The following is a 19,047-nucleotide window of genomic DNA, read 5'->3' as shown; positions in this document are numbered from 1 at the left end:
CTGACCCCCCACACGCTTGCGGCATGCGCCATCTCAGTGCATCAGCACGCGATTACGGTGCAGCAGCGCCACGCCCCGACCCCGCTCAGAAAGTTCAGGAGTTTCTCATATCATGTCATGTCATGTCTAGGCCGAGTCCAGCTGTCCGATATGCGGCGGCTTGGTGGCCATGCCCCGTCAAAATTCGGGCAAGAGCCGACGAATAGACACCAATTACGACACGATTGGCTTGATAAGATGAACCAAGATCGCCGAGGAGTCATGACCCCAGTCGCTCGGGCCTAGGCAGGCCTAGACTTCAAGAGCATGCTCCTCGGAGAGTTCGCCATGCCCAGAATTACCCAGAATTGCAATCCCTCTGCTAGCCATCACACGTTGTACGGCACTAGAGCAAAGCTACACAATGTCCTCTCCGGTACCTATCTTACAATCAGCTCTCTTGCTCAATGCTCCGAAACAAAAATACAAAATCACTCGAGAACATCCTGTTCCGAAGCCAGGAGAAGGAGAAGTCCTCATCCAGACCCAAGTTGTTGGCTTGAATCCCCTCGACTGGAAAGCACCGTACGTGGTCCTGCACCGATAAGGAAAGCCACTAGATCGAGACCAGAGCATACATGTCCATGCTGACCACGCCTTCCACGCGTCTCACAGAGACTTCAACTTTGCTCTGCCAGTCCTACCTTATATCGCCGGGAGGGAGCTAGTCGGCCAAGTCGTACAAACATCCGACGAGGCATCGGAGTACTTCAGTGTCGGAGATCGGGTGGTCGTCATCTCTACCGACTATAGAGATCTTCGGAAGGCAAGCTTCCAGCAATACGTAATTGCCTCAGACTTCAACACACTCAGATTACCAGAGAACGTTGATCCGCGGCAGGGCGCATGTGTGGGAGTAGGATTCGTTGCCGCCGCCCTTGCGCTCGGAGTTTCCCTGGGCCTTGACTTCAGCAATGTCCACGATGGGCCGGATCTTTTAAGGCTCGTGCGTAGTCTAGACGCTCAGCGGTTTGCTCCAGACATACTACACGAGTGTCTCTATGGCGTAGAAGTTTCCGAGAGAGCAGTTGCAGGCGATTGGATCGTCATCTGGGGTGGTAAGCTACGAAACCCGAGCGCAGCTGTGCTTTAGCTCGACCTCTCATTACCGGCGTGTATGTGCTGACCTGCGAATTCGAGAAAAGGATCTTCTGTCACTGCCAACCTCGCTGCCCAACTCGCGCGACTTGCTGGGCTACGCGTCGTCCTCGTGTTCAACCAAGCCAAGCACGGTTTGAGAATCGCAACAGACGCAGTCCTGCAGCCCGACCTGCTGGTCGATAGTCATGATCCCGCCCGAGCGATTGAGGTCATCCAAGGCACGCTCGGGCGCAGAGTCCGGTTTGCGTTGGATACACATGGGCACGATTCTACCACTGCCCTTATCGCCGCCCTGGATCCAGCGCGCAACGCAACCTCTGAAATCAAAGTCCATCCTTTCGTTCGCGACACAGCGCCGAAAGATAAGGAATTGCTGTCTTGGAATCCGGCAACTCCGCCTCGAACGCCTCCGAGTCGGCCGGTGACGGTGCAATCACACGTGATTGGATTGGCTGGAGTCCCCAAAACAGGACTTCCATCCGGTGTCTCCTTACATTCCGTGCCGATCAAGCTGTTCCACGAGGTCCCTGAAGTCGGGCGACCCCTAACTACGTGGCTCCATAAGCTGCTTAGCAATGAATCAATTAAATGCCCGGATATTCTGTCCGTTGACCACGGCCTCGAGGGTGTAAATGTTGGACTGGATCGCATGAGGAGCGGCGTGGTTAGCGGTGGTCGAGCTGTAGTCGAGTTCGCCGCGTGAGCAATGGATATGAAAATCGGTCACAACATAGATGGGCTACTTGGCTTCCTTCAAGACTATCTTCAGTAGCACTAGTGTCCCAGTACGGGCCCTTAGCCCATCTTCCCCGGCTCTGTTAGATCGAGTTGACAGGTCCAAAAGGAAGCTTGAGCCCTGTCAAACAAGCAATTCCGAAGGAAGACCTCAAGAGACAAAGATCAACGTCATCATAACTGTATTCCCGCCAGGTGATCTGTGTCTCAGCCTATCTCGCCTTCAAGGACTTCGTGCCGATTACAGTGAAACGAAATATCTGTCTTTATTAATAATTCATTATAGCAAAGCACGACGTCCGATATTCACATTTCCGAGGACTACCGTTTTAACCTGCAAATAATCCTCAATCCCGTACTTACTGCCCTCACGGCCCATTCCGGAATGCTTTACACCTCCGAAGCTAGTTAACGTCCCAGTTGTTAGTTTCAATCGGAACTGCGCATATGCCAGCGTCTTTCAAGCCGTTACTTGATGGGACAAACACTTACGGGGCCGCTGCATCAGACACTACACCACTGTTGATAGCAACCATACCAAACTGGAGCTGCTCTGTGATTCGGGTCGCTCGGTTCAAGTCCCGTGTGAAGATGTACGACGCTAGGCCAACGTCGCACTTGTTGGCGATTTCGATCACCGTCTCTTCGTCCTCAAAACTAAATACTGGGGCTAGAGGGCCAAATATCTCTTCTTTGACAAGGCGCATATCGGCTGTCACGTTGCTTAAGATGGTCGGCGCGAAGAAGTGAGGTCCTGTGGTTTCGTGTTATTATTCGTGCGCACATGTCGTGTGGCAATGATATGAGGCTGCACAACTGAATATAACGTACCCAAATCCTTGAGCGGGAAGCCGCCAGTCTCGACCTTTGCACCCGACAATGTTGCGTCCTTGACTAGCTCGTCCAGCCGATCGACAGCAGCTGCGGAGATGAGAGGGCCATGTGTTGTGGCCGCGTCGAAGCCTGACCCGACTCTGAAGCGGGCTACAGCCTCCTTGAATCTGAGCATGAAGTCTGCGTAGACCCCCTTTTGCACATAGATGCGATTGGAGCAGACGCAGGTCTGACCCGATGATTTGAACTTGCTCGTCACGGCAGCCTCGACAGCAACGTCAAGATCGGCATCGTCGAAAACAATAAAGGGCGCGTTGCCACCGAGTTCGAGGCTGAGCTTCTTGAGGGTATCGCTGGATTGCCCCATGAGGATCTTGCCGACTCGAGTGGAACCCGTGAAGGAAATCTTTCGGACCACATCTGATGCACACAATACCTGTCCGATGGCCGGTGTGTTCTCAAGGGCGGTCACCGAGTTGACGACGCCTCTGGGGATGCCCGCTCGCTCCCCAAGAATAAAGAGAGCGTTCGCTGTGAACGGCGTTTCGCCGGCTGTCTTGACTACCGAGGTGCAGCCAGCAGCCAGGGCCGGGCCGAGCTTGCGGGTGACCATGGCGGCTGGGAAGTTCCAACTGGAAAGCATCACAATATCAGCAATTGATGAACAAATACTTGCGACGGAGAGATGTCATAGGCTTACGGCGTGATAAGACCACAAACCCCGATCGGCTCCTTGAGGGTACTGACCCGGAAATCCGGATTGCTGTGTGAGATGACATCGCCATAGATTCTGGGGGCTTCCTCCGCGAACCATTCAAGAAAACTCGCAGCAAATAGAACCTCACCGGCTGCATCCGCCCGAGACTTGCCGTTCTCCCAGGTGATCAGCGTTGCGAGATCGTCCTTGTTTTCCAGGACCAACTCGTACCAGCGTCTTAGAATCCTGCCGCGCTGCCTTCCTGTCTGTGCTCGCCAGCTCGGGAGAGCGGCGGCCGCGGCATTGATGGCCTGCTGAGCATCTTCAGGAACAGATTCAGGACAGGAACCTATGCGAGCGCCACTCGAGGGATCTAACCATGCCACTTTGGTTAGTCGCTCATCATTGATCCATGGAGGACAGGGCAGGCAGAGAGGGACATCATTGAACTGACCATAGACGTCGAAAGTCTTGCTGGACACAGAAGCAATCCACTGCCCGTTGATGTAGTTATTGCCTACGAGCAAAGAAGCATCTTTTAGGTGCGGAATTGCGGATGGCATGGTTGAATGCTGCGGTGAGAGCGACTTCTGGCGGCTTCAGTGTACCGTACGATATTACTGTCTTTCTCCGATCGGAAGAGCAGATCATTCATACGTGCATTCTATATCGAGTATCACGATGCGCCCTTTCCCAGCTATCAATACATTCTCCCGACCTCGGAATACTGGGTTTGCAATGCAAATGCTAGGGACACCTCCTGGCAGCCACTCGTTTAGCCCAGTGTGGGGCTTTGTCCGTACCTGGATTTGGAAGTTGGCGCCTCGTGTGAAATTACCTTTTTCGAATGGTTGGGGATTGGAGGTCAGCTCCACTTCGGCGTACGACCGGCCGCGGTGTTATCAGTGGGCCAGAGATAGGCCAGGTCGCAGGCATTTGCCCGGCAACGAAAGATAGGCAGAGTGAGCGGAAGTCCGGCCTCGCGTGCATCGTCTCGGCATCTCTTTCTACAATGGGAAATGACGAGTCCAGCCGTCAGGACATGGACGATCATGGGTAGGATGATCGCCGGAAGAGGTGGGTAGTTCCTGCATGCGAGCATTCTCACGATTGCCAAATTGAATTGCCACAGACAACAGGCTGTCCGATCAGTGATAAGGCAACCATTTGTTCAATACCCGGCACTTCAAGTCTCGCGAGACAAGCCTGCTCCGTATCTGATGTTCACAATCTTGAAACGACTTCGGATCGCAATGTCAACTACGATTGTGCAGACTGCTGAGCACCAGCTCGACGGCAGCCAAGCGCCGGCGCCAGTCCGGCTCCAGAACCCCTCTGATAATGGTGCTGCCTCGAAAGAGCCTGAGTCGCAGGTCACCGCGACAAGCAGTGCTACTATGCTTTTAGCAACCGGTGGATACGAGTTCCCAGGCATCCCAAAGATCACAGACTTGTACAAGAAGCGACAATGGCAGCTGGAGCACATGGCTGGTGCCTTCAGGGTGTTCGCCCGCAAGGGCTTCACCGAGGGAACCAGTGGTCATATCTCCGTTCGAGACCCGGTCGATCCCAACACCTTCTGGATCAACCCGTGAGTACAAGATTCCCTCGAGAATGTAGACAGCGAGATGTCGCTAATGATTGATACTGGCAAGGCTGGGCAAGCACTTTGGCATGTTGAAGGCCAGCGACATGGTGCACATCAATGAGCAGGGCCAGGTCATTGGAGGCAACAAAGTCGCTATCAACGCTGCTGGCTTCGTCATTCACAGTGCCATCCACCGGGCCAGACCTGACGTCCATGCCGCTTGCCACATGCACTCGGTCGCGGGTAAGGCATGGTCGGCATTCGGCAAGCCAGTGGACATTATCAACCAGGATTCGTGCTTGTTCTACGGCACTCAGGCAGTCTATAATGATTTTGGAGGCGTCGTTATAGGCGAGGAGGAAGGTCAGAGGCTTGTTGAGGCGCTCGGAAAGACTGGCCGAGTCATCTTCCTGCAGAACCACGGCCTTCTAACCACTGGCGGCACTGTCGATGAAGCAGCATACCTGTTCACTGCACTTGAACGCACCTGCGAAGTGCAGCTGATGGTCGAAGCCGCGGGCTTAGAAAAGAAGATCATCAGTAACGAGGCTGCCGAGTTCACAGCGAGAATCAATGCCGATCCAGTGAGTTACCACCCAGCATGGAAGTACGGGAAGAGACCATAAAACTAATTGATTATCCAGGAAACGCTGTACACAGAATTTCAACCTGATTTCGAGTACGAAATATGGAAGTCGAAGGGGGAGTTGAGCAAAGGAGAATTATGAGAAAAGGCCCCCCGCATAAGAATACCCTAGACAGTAATCAACAGTCCAATTGCAACAGAACTGGTCGAGCGTTCTAAAATTCTTGTTTGGAATAAAAACCCGTTCTTAGAGTGTTATCGCCACCATGGTGAATTTCTATTGATATGGGTTCCCAGGTTTGAACTCAGGCTGCCACAAACCCTTCTCCTCTTTGACTTTCAGCTGCAGCCCCTTCATAATTCCATATACCACTTTCAGGACAGGCAGCTCGACGCCCAATCTCTCGCCTTCTCTGAGCGGCTCGCCAATGATATTCTCAATCTCCATGAAATTACCTTTCTCGCAATCTTGGCACATGCTCGGCTTGAAGCCAGAATCGGTCGGGTCTTGATGTATGACAGCATCGACAAGGTCTTCTTGAAGAGTCACGCCAGCCGCTTCCGCGACCTTACGAATCTCGCCTATAATAGGCACAATCAAGTCTTCCACGATATGCACACTCATGCGCATGCGCGGAGTGTCCATCCGCAAGATAGATGCGATGGGGTTGAAGGATGAGTTGTATGCTAGTTTCCGCCATCGGTTGGCCGCGACATTGGGCTCGTAAATGACGTCCAGGGAGTGATCCGGGTTGTACAAGTTGACATAAGTCCTTGCCGCCTCCTCAGCGATGGCCATAGGGACTCCTGGACTGGAGAAAGCGCCAATCTTTTGCTTGTCTGGGTCGTCGTTAAAGATCTTGCCCGGTGATGTCTCCGTTGCGCCGGTATACGCGACACTACTGATCAGGGGATTGGTGGGGAAGCGCGCAACAAGCGGCTTCTCGATGTTGATGCCGTTCTGCGAGAGCACGATCGCTGTCCTTCCGGGTGTCACAGCGGGATCAATGATGTCGCCCACAGTCGGAGAAATGTCTGGGACATTCTGGTGGCTACAACAATGTAGTCGAATGGCGCAGTGCCGTCTTCAGACACCTTCGGTACTGCATTGACGACTGTACGCGTTCGAGGAGACATGTCAGCACACTCACGATGGAACCAAACGGAAGGACGTACTGTGCGTTGGTCTCCATGATTTAATGGAGCCGTAGAGCACGGAATCGATGTCGAAACCATTTTCAACGACGGCGGCGTAATTGGACCGCAGGACCGCCGTCACTTCCGCCAGACCTCCCTTCTCCAACGCGTAAGCAGCCATGGCGCCAATCCCGCCCGTTCCAATCACCAGAATCCTGCTTTTCGACATGATTGATGTATGCGTGGAAGCTTAGAGCCACTGAAATAAAAAGATCAAAGCGGTATGAAGCAGTTACCTGTGAACGACTTCAGCGGGGAGGACTGCCGTTGGGAACTTATGTATGCGCATGAGTGTGAGTCTTGAAGATACAATCGAAAGTCCTCGGCCGTTGCTCATGATGTATGTAGGCATAGGCACCTACTCCGATTCGCATTACTGTATCGCTGTCAATCATTTCAACATGATAGGGCGATAAGCGGGGAACGAAAAGGTAGAAAAGACGCGAGGTAGTTGTGTCTCGGTGAGGATGCCCCACATTCGTGGCATCCGTGAGTGCTCATTTCCCTTGTGAAGAAGCTCAGAGCGAGAAGTTGCATGCTTTGAGTAGTTGCTGTTGGATCATCGTTTTGAAGCTGATGGATGCTTTCTTTCTGGAATGCTGAAGCTTCGTCTTCTTTCAACCCGTGATTTGATCTTGCATGCCTGACGCATGCTCTAGGCCATGCCAACGAGATCTTAGGAGGACGGTATCGAAGGCCAAGATTCAGCCAGTATCTTCTCGTTTGTTACTTCTTGGCACCGGTCCTTTGGCCACAACACTGGGGATTTGGCAGAGGCCAAGAGCTGTCCTTGGTACGAAACGTTGCATTCAACTCACACTTCAAATGATTACCAGGAGCAAAGAAGACAATTGTCGACAGCATGCGAGTAATCAATTGATGACCGCTACACCAAGTTGGGGACTATTAAACGCGTGTCCCAATTCTGCTGTATGGAATAAATCTCAGAACGAATCAAAGCTTCGAAACGATGCCGCAGTTCAGGGCCTTCATAACCTCATCTGCAGCTCTCTCGCCGCTGCGGACCGCACCTTCCATGTAACCCTTCCACTCTCCGGCAGTCTCCGTACCTGCAAAGTAAAGGCTTCCAAAGGACTCTCTGAGGCCGTCCGGGCCAGCCGCATCCAGCACGCCGGGAGTCAGCGCAGTGCATGGACAGCCCCATCCAGACCAGGCATCTCCTGTCCATTCGTAGAATGTCAGAGAAACAAACAATGCCTCGAGATCAGACCTGCCGTAGAGCTTCTCCAGCTGGTTGAGCAGTGCCTGCTCTTTCTCCCTCGTAGTCGGCAGCGCTCCCCATGCGCGACCTTGATCAGCCGCCATGAAGCATGTCAGCACGTGCTTGGAATCCTTGGGACTGGAGGTGTCGCGGACGACGCTCGCTGGGCCGACAAAGGAGTTGATCAGTCCACAATGGCCAGATTCCACCCAGAAAGGGGACTTGAACTCCATCATGGCCTTGGTATAGTACCCGTAGCTGAGAGAGTCGATCCAGAGCTGCTTGGAAGGTGGCAGCTTGGGGAAGAATGAAATTGTCTTTAGGGCTGGGCCTGGAACTGTGGTGATGAGCTTCTTCGCAGAATAGGTAATGCCACCACCAGCCGACGTCCGTACAAGGACATCGCCGTTCTCTCCACCTTGCTGGACAATTGCGTCCACGGGAGTCGAGAGGTGAACAACACCCTCTGGCAGGGTAGATGAAAGACCCTTCGCCAGGAGTTGTGTTCCTTGGCGGATGCGGAGGTACTGTCCGCCATCCTTCCGGTCCGAACGCATCTGCATCAGGCCCCCTCCAGACTTGCAGTAGTTGAGAAAATACAGAGCCGAGATGTCTTTGGGGTCCTGCCCCAGCATAGCTCGCGTCCAGACAGTTCCCGTGGCGACCGCAGGCTCGCTCGCTCCACGGGATCGCAGGTACGCTTCGAACGTCATGGAGTCTAGGGAGGTGTCGCTCGGCCTCCAGGTGTCTAGAGCTTGGCACTCCTTTTCGGCCAAGTCGCGGATTTCTTGGATGTTCTTGCGTGTTTGCTCATCAAACTAGTTGCCATCTCGTCAGACACGTTCGGCCGCGCAGTCAAGGTAATGATTGGCGTCTCGACATATAATCAGGGCTTTGCTTACATTGGGAATTTCGCCGTATGCGAAAGGACTACAGCTGTCGTCAAAGTCCTGGAGCACGCAGTTGCCATTGGTGTTTTGCTCGATGAGGTCAGCCCCGAATCTCCGGGCGAGAGAAATGACCCTGGACTGGTTGCTGTCGTTGAGCCAAGCTGCACCAAGATCGACCACCCCTGTGCCACCCGGCAACTTCTGGCTCCAGGTCTTGCCGCCGACGCGGTCGCGCGCCTCGAGGACAATGCACGACAACCCGGCGCGAACGATCTCGGATGCTGCTGTCAACCCAGCAAGCCCAGCTCCGATTACTATGACGTCGTAGGAAGCACTGGGCTTGGCGAGCGGTGGGGCGAGGCCACGAGGGATCTGGCTCGTCGGCTGTGCGACGACGGCGTCAATCTCAATCAGCCACGATGGCATCGCGAGCTTGCTGACGGGGACGAGTGTCATTGCTGGGCGGTGGCCCCGAAGAAACTTCTGGATGTGGCGCGTGTGCTTTCGGTTCGCCGCGTCATAATTGACAACGTAGACGGTGAGCTTGGTGATGTCCCGAACCTCGGCTCCAGCACTGATGATGACCTTGCGCAGGTTCAAGAGGGCGAGGTGAATCTGCGACTCATAGTCTTCGGGAACAGACCCGTCCTGGGCTGTCCCAACCTGGCCAGAGATCTGGATGGTGTTGCCGGAGGGCGCAACGGTGGCGGGCGCGTAGTACGCGGCCGCGGTGTTTGAGAGGTCAATTGTCTTGACTTGGCCCATTGTGAATGCTTTTTGGCGACGATGTTCCTTTGTCTGCCGGATCAGGGCCCCTGGATTGCGTTTGAGCAAGAGGTCGCGATGTCAGTGCGACACGCGCAAGTTAAAAGAGCAACCAGTGCTTGCGATTGCGGAGCCCGGTGCCTGGGGCCCGGAATCATCTCCTGCCCATCATGGCCGGGACAGCTGAGTACGAGATCCGCGACATCGAACCAGAGATGCAGTATAATGTTACTAAGGATGTCCCCTGGACCCTACCTATCTACGGGGGCCGAGCTGATAAGGCACGCCGGCAGGCGATTGATGTACGTGCAGGTATGCCCTCGCCAGCTCCTTCCTCTTTCCACTGCAGCCTTGACCCACAAGTTCTTTTGTGGGCCCCGGTCCCACCGACTGCAATCGAAGGCGAGCGTCAAGCATCGACTGATTTGGAGATGAGCGGCCTCTGCCCGGATCGGCTGGGCTAGACTATACGGAGAGGGAACACTGCCTCTGACCGGACATCGTGCGGTGCACATTCTCGGATTCCAAGGAGCGGTAATTATAAACAAGGTCAGACTGGCTCCATTTGGGCAGAAGAATCCGGACAGTGGGTCCGTACACGCTAATCGCGTACCCCTGCGACCACAACAAAGAAGTCGGCGATGACCTCATTTTTTACGTCAACGACGACGACGTCATTTTGCACGTACAATTCAATGATCATTTAATTGCTACGACAAAGGGCAATCGCTGCAAGCAAGTTCAATCCATTTTAGACCTCATTTGAGCTCAATCAAGATGTCGAAAGTTGAGCACGATACTCCCAAGCGTGCAAAGGTGCGGGGCGTACTACAGTTCCTCGCTGACCACCACCAACTTCGCAGCGATAGCAACCCATCGCCGCATGACGATAATGCACGCCCGCTGTACTCCAAAAGAGATGTTTTCCGATACTACAGCGTCTCCAAAACCCAGGGCTATGAATGGCTAAAGATGGAGCCTCTCCTGGACCCCGACAGACCTGATTCTGAAGAGGGTGACAGAAGGCCCCCATCACCTTCACCCGACCGCCCTCCAAAGCAACGCTGTACCGACTGGGCCTCCCGACGACGTACAAACAATATCAACTTTGCTGAGAATCGTGGCCGTTCAATGGCGTTCTCGTTCCAGGACGGTGAGCAGCTTCATCAGTGGCTTCTACATCTCCCAGAAGGTGACAGGTATCAGGCGCATCGCCTGCCCTGGCCCGTCGCTGCAATGGAAGCAGGCCTCGACGTCGAAGCAGCAGAATGCACAATACGACGCAGAATGGCAATGGAACCATTCAAGTACCACACCTGCAACTCCACGGTCAAGGAGGGGCTCAGCGACTCCGTCAAGAGGCAGAGAGTCAAGTACGTCCATCAGCAACTCAAGAAGCCATGGAGGGACCCGCGATGGCGTCATAATTGCTTCTCAATGGACGAGGTTCATTTCGGCTTCCAGCCTGCGTTAACAACAAAGGTCCACCGCCGCCCGGATCAGAAGAACGAACATTGGGTGATACAGCCGGAGAACCCACGACAGAAAAAGCAGAAGCTCAAGAATGCTAAGCAGGCGATCAGAAATAAGGAGAAAGATGCTGCAGGAGCAGATAAGCTAGAGAACGAGAACGAGCAGACAATCCTCCACGCTGTCTGCGCGGTTGGGTACAACTTCAGGTCGTCATTACAATGGTACACGATACCCTCAAACAAGAATGGCAAGATGACCGCAAAGGTCCTCAAACCTCTGCTGGATCAGCTATTTACAGAGATCCATGAACATGTTAAACATACGGACGTTCGCCTATATATGGACAGCGATAGCTCCCATCATGCAAACGAGACTATGGAGTGGGCGAAGAAGAACCATCACCAACTTGTCATTGGGCCTGCCTTATCACCTGATCTTAACTGGATTGAATCAAACGTCAGAAGAGTCAAATGGCACGTCAAAAACACGCCTCATTTGACTGACGACGATCTTAGAGCGATCGTTGAGACAGGGTGGCACTCTGTGAAGCAGGACAAGCTCAACGCCGACCTCGACTCAATACCTACACGATTTACGCAGATTCTGGCTTCAAGTGGAGAAAGGCTCGCATATTGAGGTCTGATAGGTTCAGACGTAGAAAAGTTCCAGTTTTCTTAGCGATTTGAGTGGCCCAGAGAAAGAATTGTTAGTCTAGTACAATCTCTTGTGTGTGTGCCTGTCCGGATTCTTCTGCCCAAATGGAGACTGGCAGCTACGAAGGGTCGGGATTATTCGACCAAACTGCGTCGATCCGAGGTCCTGTCCTGTCTCAATTACGTCATCACAACATGGCCGCACTATCAACGACAGACTCAGCCCCCTTGACCCTTCGTGAAGTCGAGCTTCGAGCAAAGGAGAATCTCCCCAGTCACATTTACGAATTCTATGCATCGGGGTCGGACGATGAGGAGGCGCTGCGTCGCAACGTGGAAGCATTTGGCAGGTAAGTCATGTCTCATTGCTCAAATCCTTGGGTGATCAGTTTCTTACCGTGCAACTACCCAGACTATGCATCAGACCACGAGTGCTCGTGGATGTTTCGCGGGTCGACACTTCCACAGAGCTGTTCGGATGGAAAACCGCACTTCCGATTGGCATAGCTCCTAGCGCCATGCAAAAGCTGGCAGGCGGCGACGGTGAGCTTGACGTGGTAAAGGCGGCTGCTGGGATGTGCATCAACATGACCTTGTCGTCGCAATCCACGACATCGCTCGAGGATGTCCAGAGGGCCCGGGAAAGCGTTACTGCCGAGACACAAGTTCAAGCACCGCCACTCTGGATGCAGCTCTACCTGTATGAGGATATGCAGAAGAGCACACAATTAATTCGGCGAGCTGAGAGTAGGTTGAAATATTCTTCCAACTCATGTGAACGGGGGCACATGGCAAAGCCAACATTTAGCTGACCACTACTTGATATTCTTCAGAGTCTTCGTACGAGGCATTGGTTCTTACAGTAGATACACCAGTCTTGGGGAACCGACTGGCCGAAAGAAAAACCGCAGTCGTCCTGCCGCCAGGAATGAGTTTACCAAACACAACGGCATCTTCTCCTCAATCTAGTTCGCCGAATCTGCTTCCGAGCGTCAACAGACTCCTGATGAATGCGCGGACTGCAGCCGATGCACAGGCCCTGCGGCAGGCGTCGGGTTCTGTAATGCACAGTTCGAGCATGACCTGGGCCAAGAGCCTCGCCTTCCTTCGCAGGGTGACCAAGATGCGGATCATTCTCAAGGGCATCATGACCGGCGAGGACGCAGCGCTGGCTGTCCAGCACGGCGCAGATGCCATCATTGTGTCGAACCACGGCGGTCGCCAGCTGAGCAGCACATGTGCAACGATTGAGGCACTTCCAGAAATTGTTGCTGCCGTGCAGGGTCGAATTCCGATCATTTTAGATGGCGGCGTGCGCACGGGTGCCGACGTGTTCAAGGCTCTGGCGCTTGGGGCCGACTTCATATGCGTAGGCCGCCCGGCGCTCTGGGGGCTGGCCTATGATGGCCAGAAGGGCGTGGAGGCTGTCATCCACATTCTTGAGCGAGAGTTGAGCCGGACGATGACACTGGCGGGTGTTTCTCGGATCAAGGATATCAGCCGAGATCGGCTTGGCATTGTCGCAAGGGACACTTTCGGCATTTCGAAACTATAGACTCCTAATGTTGACTCGTGCTTTCACTATCGTTGGATATGCATTGAACCATACGTTCATGAAACGAGCTGAAGTTCTGGGAAAGGTGTTTCGCGAGGTCGAGCCCAGTGCCTGGTTCTATTTGTTCTTCCTCAAGTTCAGGCGCGAACTCTTGAACTGCGCAGTCCAAGGGGTCTGACATACCCCGACTAAGGCCAAGACATGATATATTCCGTGAGCCATATTGCAATAGGCGAAAGCCATCAGATCGATCACTTCTTATTATTCTCACACAGTCGATGCTTTGAGAAATTTGATTTCGTGTAGTTAACGAGCTTCTTCAAACTGGCGAAAATAGGCACATGGAATAACAGGCAGCTATCTAAAACGAAAATCAGATCCCATCCACCGCCTGTTCCTGTACAGGTGTCACAGCAATTGTCGTGTACGACATTTGACTGAAGGCCGCATCCTCATTCTGGCATGGTCGATCAGTGGGACAGACCCTTTGCCCTAGCGCGCTCGACATCACGCCAGTATTTCTTCGCCGTCCACTGCCTCATAGCGCGGCCATATCTTGTCATCACGAACAAGCTGGCGTTCCACACAAAGCCAATGCCAGCCACCGTACAGTACACGACGAGATAGCTGCTAGCGTTCAGCCAAGGAGTAACGCCAAAGTTGGTGGCGAAGGACATGGTGTTGCGAATCAGCACGCATGTCGTGACCATGTCTCCAGATAGCTCGGGGTAGCTGCTGATGGCGTAGTTGAGCGCGCCGGCGACACAGAGCGCCGCGTTGATAGCCATGAAGAATTGGGTAATGGCCAAGGCGAACCAATGCCAGTGGTAGGTGACGCCGAGACCGTAGATGATCATGGCCAGAGGGACCAGAATGATGCTTGCAATGAAGAGATACAGGGTGTGTTCGGGCTCCGATATGCCGCCGTTCCGGCGAGCCATGCGGACCGTCAACATGGGACCCAACTTTCCACAGTAGTAACCGCTATTATCAGAAGGGGAACGAATTAGTTTTCCCGCACAGCCACTGGAACAAGATTATGCTTGACCTACCCGATGATAGTGCCGATGACTCCTCCTCCGTAGGCCCCAGCGACGCCAGCAGTGCTGAAGCCATATCGAAGAGTGTAGATAGTACCGATGGTGGCGTTCTGAAAGCCTTGCCATACCAAGCTGTTGGCTCCGTACATCAACCTGGAATCCCCAATGTCATTAGTCTGAGCTCCTCTTGAGGTTGATGACAACTGGTGATCAGGTCGGTCCAACTTACCCTGCGTAGACAACTGCCGGATAGGTGAAGCCCTTGAACGGTGCAATGAAGATGTCCACCAGGCGATTCGGCCGCTTCTTGTCCTTGATGCTGAGCTTGTCCAGGAATGTCTTGCGGGGCCAGTGAAGCTCTGCAGACTCTCCGAGATCCATGCTTGCCGATCGGGCTGGGACTGACTTCTCATTGGCACTGTCGTCCGCGCCAGATGGGGTTGTGGTTGTGCTTGGGGTTGTCTGTTGCGGCGGTGAGATATGGGCGTGGTGTCGGTCGTAGTTTGTCTCTTCGAGAAGGAAGAAGCAGTACACAAAGCACATGGCGTTCCAGATGGCACACCAGTATAGCGTCCACTCCCAGCCCATGCCAACGTTGATGAAACCAGAGAGCATAGGAGCCAGCTTGCCGCAAAGGGCCAAAGACCAGCCGTACCACGCCATGTACTTTGGCCGCTCGTGCGAGAACCAGATGTCTGTGACCGAGATCTCGCACAGCGATTCAACGGGAGAGCCAAAGAAGCCGAGAATGATGCGGTTTGCAAGGTACGGTCCAGGTGTCTTGCACAGAGGAGCTGTCGCGAGAATGATGACTGATGAGAGTAGCGAGAAAAGATAAACCGGGCGCTTGCCATACTGCAAGGCTATGGCCTGCCAGAAGACGCATCCCCAGCCATAAAAGAGAAACTGTCGATACAGGTTGGTTGGTCAGCTTCATCGTAGGCAGGCGAATCACGGAACCGGTCTTCCTTGACATACCATGATACCCGTCCCGTTGTTGATATCCTGAAGTCCAAGCCCGGTGGCTTGGCGCAGGGGCGTGACGATGGAGTAGACGGCACTCGACGGGATAGCGATCGTGATGGTGTAGAGAACCACACAGCTGGTCGCCAAGACCTTACGCCGAAAGGTCCAGTTTAGAGGGTCTTCGGGATCAGCAGATGGCCTCGGCATAAGCACGATGTCCTCTTCGCCCTTCTTGTCTCCGTGCTTTCCTCGAATCGTTCCCTTGGCATCAATGAGCTGGAAGGTGCCCGGAGGGTAAGCCTCGATGGCATCATTGTTGCCAGAGGCTGGCTGTGTGGCCGTCGGTGTGGAGGCCATGCTGCCTACGACAACTTGCGTAGTACGCAAGCTGGAATGCGTCTGTGAGAGACTTCGGGAACAGAGTATCGAAGTGTGGATGAGCGTTCATTCAAAAACTGGGTGCCCACCGAGGTGCGTCTCGATGAGGTTTATGTAGTTGGTTGGAAGGTCCTCCTGAGGCGCATCGCGCGCAGTTGTGTTCATTGAACTTATCACCTCAAGTCGTAGCCCCCGATGCCAGAGGCGCAAGGATAGCCATCCCGTTATCATGGCTGAGTACCACTACTCCAGGTTTTGGAGCGGATATCGGTGGATGATCCCCACAATCCCAAGGGGTGATGGGCGCGATTCCATGGCCCACTGGCCTGCGCTTATCTGTGGAACGGTTATCTTTTGGCCGCGATTACACATTTTTCAATTACAGAAAGAGTTGGCGACGGCGAGGGCCCCACCTGACGGGATCAGGAAGGACATCCCCTGAATCTTGTGCATCCAGTGCCTCGACTCAAGCCACAGCGCATGTCTACCTGCGGCGTTTCCGCTAAACAGTGTTGGTTTCATTCAGCCGGCATTCGATTGTAGTCTGAGCTATCGGAAGTGCGTTCTTTTCACAGCGACCAAAGATAACACAGGCTTCCCCACCCCCTGCAGGGGCTGGCCAATTGCCTCTTCCACGCCGTAATCGGCTGCAATCCTATTGATCAAAGGTTTTGCACCATGTCGCATGCCAGCTCCGACGAGTCAGCCAACGACATGCCCGACGTACGCTGCTCGCATTTGCCATCATAATGCGAGTCGACAACTTCACGGGCTGGCCTTCCATTCGTTCGTGATAACGCTTGTAGTAGACCTGATTCGTTAGCACACATGACCGCCGAATATTGATGTGACCACGACCTGAGCTCGGGACTACGACAGAAGCACCCAACGACGGACATGATCCAGGATGAAACTATACCATACAAATGACTGATGGTGGGCAATAATTGTGTCTATTCTATCCTATACAGAGACATCCTACACAAAATCAAGATCGGCCCATGGCTCTCTCAACCTCAACCAATGCTGCCAACACTTTCTCCTCCTCCTGCCGACGTCCTATGAGTTGCAAGTTGATTGGGCAGTTTGCAAACTTTTCTGCGTCATACAAGTCATAAACAAATTTATCTTGCTCGTTGCATGGGACGTAATCCAAGTCTTTGTGGTCTCGGCTCGGGTCAACCTTCGTCACTGGGAACACAGCTCCGGGATAGTCGAGCAGGTTCCAATGCGAGGTATATCCCCAATACCGCGATTGCTCGTGCGGTGGCGCACTCCCGAAGGACGGCGGGCAGAGGATGACGTCAACCTCCCTTCCGCTCGCGGCTGTATCTGACCACGCTCGGCAATAAAAGGCTCTGTACGCGTCGCGTTCGCGAGATAACTGTAACAACATCATCAGTATTCTGTTTTCTTGCTGAACTCTGCTCCGGGAGACCACCTCTTACCTCCATAAGCTCTGCCGGATTCCGGGTCTTGACTGACGGCTGTTCATGTAGGATGTGTTTTGTCAGGGGCAAGGCCGGCTCTCCAGATTCCTCCAGGAGGTCCAGGAGCTCTTTGCCCCCATCAGGCCAGTAGAGAGCGGAGATGATTTCCCAGCTCTTCCTATGGTCGAGCTCTTCACAGTTCCAGTCGACGACTTCCATCCCTGCCTTTTTGCAGCACTCCGCTACCTCGCGCAAGGCACGAAGCATCGGTGGATGGGGTCTTACGACACCGTCCCACCATTGGATGGCGATCTTTAGAGGCCGAGTGAACTGATATGGGGTCCAGTCCTTTACCGTGAGCAATGGATCGATGCGCCAAGGCTTGGCCGCCAGTGCAACTTTCATCAGGAGCTCGAGCCCTTCACGATCGACAGTCATCGGTCCAGGACAGCCCGCAATAGTGTCCCTTCCCGCATAAGGGGCCCTGAGACCCATCGTGGATATCCTCTTCATGGACGGCCTGTTCATGTCAGAACCTTTTGCTCGTGTCGACATGTACACTGTTTGAGCGAATTTGAAACTTACTTGAAACCGTACACGCCAACATTGGACGAAGGCAGGCGAATGCTGCCACCAATGTCGCCTCCGATACCCTGCAATCGCCATTTTGGTTAGCCCTCTGTAAAGTCACGGTGTGTGAGGTTGTCTTGTGCCGTTACGTTAGCGTACTTACCAGTAGACTACCACGGAACCCCAACAGTGCCGCCTCTCCACCGGAACTTCCACCCGGTGTCAGACTTCGGTTGAGGGGATGAACGGTCCGTCCGTACACATTGCTCTCTGTCTCGAGATGCATGATTGCCTGAGGTTGAGTGGTTCTAGCAAAGAAAACACAACCTTCGGCCCATAGTGTATCAAATAACAGATTTGACCCATGGGGCTTGCCGACCCATGCTGCAGCAGAAGCCGTAGAGGTGACGTTGCCGCCCACCATGCCCAAGTGCTCTTTGGTCGAGATAGGGAGTCCAAACAAGGCTCCTTGAGGCTCAGGCAGCGAGTCGAGATACTTCGCTCGTTCGACCGCCAGGTCCCAGAGAAGCTCTGTAAGACAGTTGGTCTGTGCCAAGAATTAGCCATCCCCATGGTAAGTAGCATCAAGTCTGCACAAGTGCCGAGCTGGGTACAAAGGAGATACTTGCCGTTGCCTGCGCCAAAGCAGCTCTTCTCAGAAATGCTCGAGTCGCCTCTTCCACGGAGATTTGCCGCGTGCGCAGCAGCGATAACAAGTCATTGATACTGTATGACTCGGTGATTTCGATTTCGCGGGGAGTGAGGACTTTGCAGGGGAGTTCCAAGGAGTTCATAGGGAGCTGCTCCAAACCAGGAACTCCTTGCAGCGGAGGTTGGACTTTGGACAACGAGGCATCTCGACGAGCCCTGGCCTCACCTGCCTTGGTCTTCCAGGTTTCTATGCTCTTGATCACCATCTTGTCTCGAATCGATTCTCTGGCGTTGTGTCAATGTTCGAGCAGGCCGCAGTGCAGACTCATCCAGCTTTACAGCAGGCGGAGGAGGTCGAGGCTTGACAACACTACATCCTGTATTGAGGTCCCCTTTCTGTTATCAGGTCATGTCGCAGTGGTCCACCTACACGGACCTGACTAGGACGATTCGGTACTAACTCGCCAGCGGTCGAATAGGCAAGGGCTGACGGGACCCTGCTATCAGTGACGCCGGTGTACCCACCTCCGATGCCGGTGTAGCGCTCTATCTCCGCCACGTATTGCCGCTTCGGGCCACTAGCTCCCTGCTCCCCGAGACGAGGCCACGGGCGGCGAGAGACACAGACCCCCATTTCCACTCCCGCAATCTCGACATGCCAGCACCTTCCGCAGCTG

General features: G+C 53.9%; 8 protein-coding genes across 8 annotated transcripts; 4 read left to right on the top strand and 4 right to left on the bottom strand.

Annotated features, from left to right (window-relative positions):
• Nucleotides 1-403: 403 nt before the first annotated feature.
• On the top strand, nucleotides 404-1,843 carry B0I36DRAFT_346453 (chaperonin 10-like protein; the record flags this gene model as incomplete). The annotated part of the gene is made up of 3 exons (XM_046156463.1): nucleotides 404-564; nucleotides 655-1,097; nucleotides 1,185-1,843. 3 exons carry the CDS (start codon nucleotides 404-406, stop codon nucleotides 1,841-1,843), a joined length of 1,263 nt encoding a protein of 420 aa, XP_046014628.1.
• Nucleotides 1,844-2,155: 312 nt separating this feature from the next.
• On the bottom strand, nucleotides 2,156-4,029 carry B0I36DRAFT_284643 (Aldehyde/histidinol dehydrogenase; the record flags this gene model as incomplete). Its single annotated transcript, XM_046151571.1, has 5 exons — nucleotides 3,861-4,029; nucleotides 3,410-3,779; nucleotides 2,707-3,341; nucleotides 2,368-2,629; nucleotides 2,156-2,279 (listed from the first exon to the last, which is right to left on the bottom strand). The coding sequence occupies exons 1-5, from the start codon at nucleotides 3,967-3,969 to the stop codon at nucleotides 2,156-2,158; spliced, it is 1,500 nt and encodes a 499-aa protein (XP_046014627.1). The 5' UTR covers nucleotides 3,970-4,029.
• Nucleotides 4,030-4,803: 774 nt separating this feature from the next.
• On the top strand, nucleotides 4,804-5,722 carry B0I36DRAFT_240298 (class II aldolase/adducin N-terminal; the record flags this gene model as incomplete). Its single annotated transcript, XM_046149750.1, has 3 exons — nucleotides 4,804-4,997; nucleotides 5,062-5,578; nucleotides 5,639-5,722. The coding sequence occupies 3 exons, from the start codon at nucleotides 4,804-4,806 to the stop codon at nucleotides 5,720-5,722; spliced, it is 795 nt and encodes a 264-aa protein (XP_046014626.1).
• Nucleotides 5,723-5,857: 135 nt separating this feature from the next.
• B0I36DRAFT_360047 (ketopantoate reductase PanE/ApbA C terminal-domain-containing protein) lies at nucleotides 5,858-6,898 on the bottom strand (the record flags this gene model as incomplete). Its single annotated transcript, XM_046158233.1, has 3 exons — nucleotides 5,858-6,541; nucleotides 6,637-6,695; nucleotides 6,757-6,898. 3 exons carry the CDS (start codon nucleotides 6,896-6,898, stop codon nucleotides 5,858-5,860), a joined length of 885 nt encoding a protein of 294 aa, XP_046014625.1.
• Nucleotides 6,899-7,566: 668 nt separating this feature from the next.
• B0I36DRAFT_263490 (uncharacterized protein) lies at nucleotides 7,567-9,866 on the bottom strand. Its single transcript, XM_046151163.1, has 2 exons — nucleotides 8,902-9,866; nucleotides 7,567-8,817 (listed from the first exon to the last, which is right to left on the bottom strand). Exons 1-2 carry the CDS (start codon nucleotides 9,652-9,654, stop codon nucleotides 7,732-7,734), a joined length of 1,839 nt encoding a protein of 612 aa, XP_046014624.1. The 5' UTR covers nucleotides 9,655-9,866; the 3' UTR covers nucleotides 7,567-7,731.
• Nucleotides 9,867-10,191: 325 nt separating this feature from the next.
• B0I36DRAFT_316482 (uncharacterized protein) lies at nucleotides 10,192-11,574 on the top strand (the record flags this gene model as incomplete). Its single annotated transcript, XM_046153034.1, has 1 exon — nucleotides 10,192-11,574. A coding segment is annotated over exon 1 (723 nt), but the record flags the coding sequence as incomplete, so codon positions are not given.
• Nucleotides 11,575-11,975: 401 nt separating this feature from the next.
• Nucleotides 11,976-13,335, top strand: B0I36DRAFT_238892 (FMN-dependent dehydrogenase; the record flags this gene model as incomplete). Its single annotated transcript, XM_046149653.1, has 3 exons — nucleotides 11,976-12,130; nucleotides 12,193-12,527; nucleotides 12,614-13,335. The coding sequence occupies 3 exons, from the start codon at nucleotides 11,976-11,978 to the stop codon at nucleotides 13,333-13,335; spliced, it is 1,212 nt and encodes a 403-aa protein (XP_046014622.1).
• Nucleotides 13,336-13,805: 470 nt separating this feature from the next.
• B0I36DRAFT_372502 (amidase signature domain-containing protein) lies at nucleotides 13,806-18,636 on the bottom strand (the record flags this gene model as incomplete). Its single annotated transcript, XM_046160123.1, has 10 exons — nucleotides 13,806-14,319; nucleotides 14,388-14,528; nucleotides 14,605-15,281; nucleotides 15,354-15,641; nucleotides 16,644-16,682; nucleotides 16,735-17,103; nucleotides 17,168-17,669; nucleotides 17,735-17,802; nucleotides 17,883-18,266; nucleotides 18,349-18,636. The coding sequence occupies 10 exons, from the start codon at nucleotides 18,634-18,636 to the stop codon at nucleotides 13,806-13,808; spliced, it is 3,270 nt and encodes a 1,089-aa protein (XP_046014621.1).
• Nucleotides 18,637-19,047: the final 411 nt, after the last annotated feature.

The sequence above is a fragment of the Microdochium trichocladiopsis genome (genome assembly GCF_020744255.1).
Source record: "Microdochium trichocladiopsis strain MPI-CAGE-CH-0230 chromosome Unknown B0I36scaffold_3, whole genome shotgun sequence".
Classification (NCBI taxonomy): Eukaryota; Fungi; Ascomycota; class Sordariomycetes; order Xylariales; family Microdochiaceae; genus Microdochium; species Microdochium trichocladiopsis.
The sequence above is the reverse complement of the archived record's forward strand: the minus strand, read 5'-3'. Positions and strand labels throughout refer to the sequence as shown.

What these genes read in the sequence shown, in the direction of transcription:
- B0I36DRAFT_263490 (XM_046151163.1), bottom strand. Translation starts at nt 9,654, where the DNA reads ATGGGCCAAGTCAAGACAATTGACCTCTCAAACACCGCGGCCGCGTAC. An exon ending in CATACGGCGAAATTCCCAAT is followed by an intron (nt 8,818 to 8,901) that starts GTAAGCAAAGCC and finishes GATGGCAACTAG; the next exon opens with TTTGATGAGCAAACACGCAA.